This window comes from Mesitornis unicolor, unplaced genomic scaffold, assembly GCF_000695765.1.
Source record: "Mesitornis unicolor isolate BGI_N332 unplaced genomic scaffold, ASM69576v1 scaffold43853, whole genome shotgun sequence".
Classification (NCBI taxonomy): Eukaryota; Metazoa; Chordata; class Aves; order Mesitornithiformes; family Mesitornithidae; genus Mesitornis; species Mesitornis unicolor.
The window spans coordinates 1-5101 of NW_010177486.1; the positions used below are offsets into that span (position 1 = coordinate 1).

At 45.7% G+C, this 5101-nt stretch overlaps 1 protein-coding gene across 1 annotated transcript; it reads right to left on the bottom strand.

Moving 5' to 3' along the window:
- Positions 1-381: 381 nt before the first annotated feature.
- On the bottom strand, positions 382-4272 carry LOC104533840 (phospholipase D4-like; the record flags this gene model as incomplete). The annotated part of the gene is made up of 5 exons (XM_010182103.1): positions 4146-4272; positions 3668-3795; positions 3301-3501; positions 2784-2923; positions 382-547 (listed from the first exon to the last, which is right to left on the bottom strand). Coding segments are annotated over exons 1-5 (762 nt in total), but the record flags the coding sequence as incomplete, so codon positions are not given.
- Between the last annotated feature and the right edge of the window lie 829 nt (positions 4273-5101).

Genomic DNA, 5101 nt, shown 5'->3' on the forward strand with positions numbered 1-5101 from the left:
CCAATCCCGAACGGTCTGGGATTCTGTGATTTAAGATACCCCATACAGGAAAAGGTCTATGAGAAGAGTACAAAGTTGTCATATATATAAGCTGTCACAGTGCTCAGCAAAAACGACTGCCTGGATAATATCACAAGTGCTGCAGCCAGGCACATCCCTTGGCATCTCTTGCATTAGCAATAGCTGCTTCCTCAAAGATTCCCCCTTGGGCCTTATTTCCCCAAGGACCTGATACAGTCACTGCAGTAGAAAATCTGCTTCTCTAAAACCTGATACTTGCACACACAGCTGCCAGCTTAGACTCAAAAAATCAGCGTGGGGCCCATATCCTGCAGCTGCTTTTCCAAAAAAAAAAAAATTAAATCAGGTTTCATGTCTTACCACGTCGACACTGATGTGGCCATGGGGGTTGTTGAGAGCACGCAGGGACCTCAGGTAGTAGAGCATGGCTGGGTCAGAGCCAGTCCAGCAGCTGACCAGAAGGCGGATTTGTACCCTGTGGTTGAAAGCTGCGCGTCTCAGAGCGTTGTCAATGGCTGGCCAGTACCTAGAGAAGAGTAGGTGAGTGAGAAAAGGGGGATTTGTCCAAACAGTTCGGTAGAAAGCTGTGACAATAAACTGAGAATGCAAGTGACACCGTACACAGATGGGATCTCTGACAGTGACAGAAGCGCTTGTGCCTTCACTGGAGGTGTAGATAAGATTTCTGCCTTCTCCCCAGCCAGTTCTGTTTTGAGGCCTCCAGTCCCTCCCAAATTGGGTTGAAGTTGATCAGAAAGTTTAAAACTTTGTAAAGTGCATGTGCACAGATACACAGCACGGTGCCATCATGCTCATTTCCTTAGGAAACTGGGAATGACAATATTAACTTCAGTGTAAAGCCAGACCACACAACGTGAGATAAAAGAGACAGCGCAGAGCCCAGAGGAAAGCCTAAGAGCGGTTTTGCAGAATATGGCCATTTCTGGACCCTGGAGACTGTTTCTAGTGCCCACTGGGGTCCTGTGCCATCAGCCAGGCTGCACAGGCTCTATCCCTCCCCGTGTCTCCTATTTCCCTCTTCAGTGCACTGTGTGCCCCTGATGTACCCAGCACAGCTCTGCTCTCCTGAGCGCAGGGCTGTTTTCCTGACACTTGTGTTGGCAGTAGCCTAGGGAAAAAATATTAACATCCTTCACCCAGCTACACAACACTAAGAGCTGGATAATGTACATCCCAGGACAACTCCAAACACCCACGTAGCATTTTCATGCTACGTTTAAACAAGTGCTGCGTAGAGGAAAACAAGCATCTTTAGTACAGGTACAGAGAGAAGTCCAGCACTCATTCACAGTCCCTTGAGCAGTGGTGAATTAATTTGCCTAACTTACTCCTTCTGGTCTTCTGTACAAAGCCCTGAATTCTCAAATCCTCCCTCATACGTTGTCCTAATGTGATCAACAGGGAGGCCGTGTGCTTTCAGGCTCAGGTTGACTTGTAGATCATGAAAAACGCAGAAAAACCTGCTGTTCAGAAGGGCTGTTTTTGAGCAGTTTCCTTTTTTTAAAATCTGTTGGTTTCTAGTTGATCAACACTCAGGCGTTAAGACACCAGCTTTGTTCCCTCTGCCTCAGCTGCTGGAGGAGCCTGACCTGAACTCCCCAGCCCCAGCTCATTACTCTAGAGCTGGATGCTGCGGACGTAGCCCAAGGCCCTGAGCTGCCTTCCCCAGGCCTTTCAAACTTGTTTGCATCACATCAGGCCCTCGATGTCACAAATGGTGGATTAAGGCTTCAGATGAAGAATGAGGAGTATTAACACACTCATTCCTAAGGGGAAAAAGAGACTTCCTGTGAACCAATCCTTAGCTGAAAGCAAGGGATGAGAAACCCAGAGCTTCAACTAAACTGCATAGAAACCAAAAATCCTCTAAGCTGTTTGGTTTATAAAAAATAGCCTTCAAGTCTTTGAGACTTTTTGTTTCAAGGACAGTGGAATTATCTGTGTCTATCATTCTACTCCCTTCCTGCTGACACACACACACCCAGCTGAACCACAGAGGCTCTAGACAGCCGTGCCAGAGGACGTGGTGCATGGTACAATTGTGGCTAAATGGCAACCTAGAGCTCACTCTATTCTTCACAAGCCACGTTGTGCATCACTATTTTTCTGAACTTCTTTCTCGGTCAGATTATTTAGATGATTGGAAAGCTCAGAAATGTTATAAAGCAGATAACACTCAGAGCATTTGGTTGCATGTAAACATCCTAATTCAAGCATATCTATGAGAATTCAGAGTCTTAGTGATTGCCCACACACAATTTGGCCACTCCAGATCACCACTACCTCCTTCTCTTTGAGAGATGCTGCTGTATGCAGCCAGCACGCTTCAGGAGCTTGGATGCAATATTTTCTTTAAAAAGCCTGCTGTTCCCATTCCTCCCTCTATTCATAAAGCTGCTCTGTGGTATTGTGAAGGGAGCTGCACCTGACTGTCTCTAATCTGGCACTTCACCGTTGTCTTGCTGTGTGAAGGGCACGAGAGGCTGCTCTAAAAAGCTAGTGAAGCACATAGGTACCATCCTTCCTCAGTTTTTGCAGTATCATAAAATCAGTATTTGCACAGTTCACAAGGCAGTCTTGAATGCAGAGCGAAGCCTCAGTTCTCTCCGCTCTGAATATTTCTGTGGTAAAAGGAGCATGGGGAGGAAGAATATCTTTTGCCTTCAAATAATAAGTAGCACAAATCGTTTCAAATAGCACATTTTGCCAAGCAACTGACTGGCTCAGGGTTAAAATTGTACCTTTCTGGATGAACGAAACGGCTGGTGGGGAAATATTCCATAACAGAAACATAGACAAATTTCTGTGCCTCAAGGATAACACTGATTATAGCAAAGAGATCATAGGTGCGACCTTCTGGACAGAACGCTGGAGGAGAGGCCTGTGAAGAAGAAGAAAGCATACAGCTCAGTGATTTCACCCTTTTTCTGTCAGACTGTGATTCATTTCTACTCAGATCTGTTCAGTTTTCACTAAAATAGCATGAAGCATTTCAGCCTGACCACTACTGTTCCTCATGCCTTCCACACCCTGATGGGTCAGGTACTTACTGCTCTATGGAGCCCACAGGTGATTAAAGGAGTCCTGCACCCCATCCTTGCCATACTGCCCCATAACCCAGCCTGGGTCAACCCTTTTTCCTTGAACGGTTCCAGTAAAATCTGTTGAATTACCCAACTGGAGAACAAGCAACCAAAGACAGCTGAAGAAAATTTCTGGCCAATGCTTGAACATAGTGTTATTTTTAAACATACTTACAGAAAAATAGGCTTTCGTCAGGATTCCATTAAACTCTACTTCCAGAGGCTGATGTTTGTTAATGTAAGTAGAATAATTAAGAGGCCAAGGGAATGGGACGGTAGCATTTGCATGTCCAAGGTCCCAGTAAGTGCAGAATGTTTTCCAGAGGTCTTGGGCTAAGCAGCTGCAGTTATAGATCACAGCACCAAACTCCTTCACCTGCAAAGAAAGCAAGTTGTGTCACAGCCCCAGAGAGAGCCACCTCCAGGGCCTGCTTTGCTGTTTCTCCCACTCGGTCAGTATTTCACATCATTATGATTTTTCTGTTATGTGCTTGGACATTATTTCCCCCCCAGATTTTTGAATACCCAGCAGCAGAGCTTACCTGAGATAAGGCTCTCCAGTCCATGTTTGCACTACCAATATAGATGTGTTTCATGTCTACAATCCAGAATTTGCTGTGCAACACGCCTCCTACCAAATGTCCAAAATCAACCTTTCTTACGTGAGCCCCTGAAGAGAGACGGGGAGGGGAAAAGAATAGTTTAGATGCGGTATGGAGATGGTAATCTATACTGCTCTTGTGACAGCCAGGTGTCTGCATGTCCAATACTTGCAGCCAGAAATAACTACCAAAATTCACAAGCACTCCTTCCTGGGAACACAGCAACTTGCAAAAACATACAAAGTGTGAACTTTCAGGAAAATCCTTAAGGGCATTACAACATAGACGGAAATCATGACCTGGTGGACACGCAGTGCTTGTCCTGTCAACTCAGGTAAGCACCATGCCAGAACAGGCCTTGGAGATGCCTTTTTGCAATCCTGGAGTTCTGAGTGCATTGCTGCAGTGAGGTAATTACCTTTTTCCTCTAAAAGCTCAAGGTCGGTTGAATTTGTAGCCAAAGTTGGCACACTCGTTGCAACGTACACAGAGATATTCTCTGCAAGTAATCTCTCAAACCTCTTCAGAATATCTTCACCCTGCATGGTACATTGTTTGTTATTATTTATATTTTGTTCTAGAATATTTAGTAAGAGATGTGCAAGTACATTGTTACTAATGGGTGCTTCTTTGAAGAACCACAACACAAGGAAGGTCAGAAATTTCACCTATTTCAGGAGTGTTTCGGGTAGAGAAAAAAAGGGATGAATGATTCTGATCCGATGTAGGAATCAAAGTTTATTTTCTGTTGTTCAAAGCTATAAGGTAGTTGCTATTTTGTTGTTCGAAGATATAAGGTTTAAAAATACAAAGATAAATATCCCAGACTTCAAACGTGACCTCCCCAGTAAAGATCAACTGTCGGGTGCTGATGCTCAACAGATACGCTGCTGCCATTTCTCCCTGAGGATGAAGGTAACAGAGACTGTCCTACCCTGAGCAGGGACAGGGCTCAGCCCTACATCTGCCACTTTTACTTCTTCTCATGTGGAGGGAATGAGTCCAGACTCACCTGGGCAGGAAGACAAAGAGAGCAGTCCCAAAGGTGCCATAAGGAAAATAAGGAAGGTGGGCCAGGAGGGAGGCAGGGCCAGGCCAGCAGCTGCTCTAGCAGCAAACAGCACAACTCCTGACACATGGCTAAACTCTGTACCTGCCTGAAATAGGGCAGCCTTGTCCCTTCTGCTTTTCATAACAGCCCATACTTGTCCCCCAGACCCTGCTCAGGATTGCCTAGGACATTGGCAGCTGCCACAGGCCAAAAATGGCAATTAAACACAATGGACGGTCGCAAGGTGAGCCTGTGCCATAGCCTCTGACATTTGCTTGTGGTGGTGGAGCCAGAGAGCAAATGTCCGAAGCTGCTGCCCAATG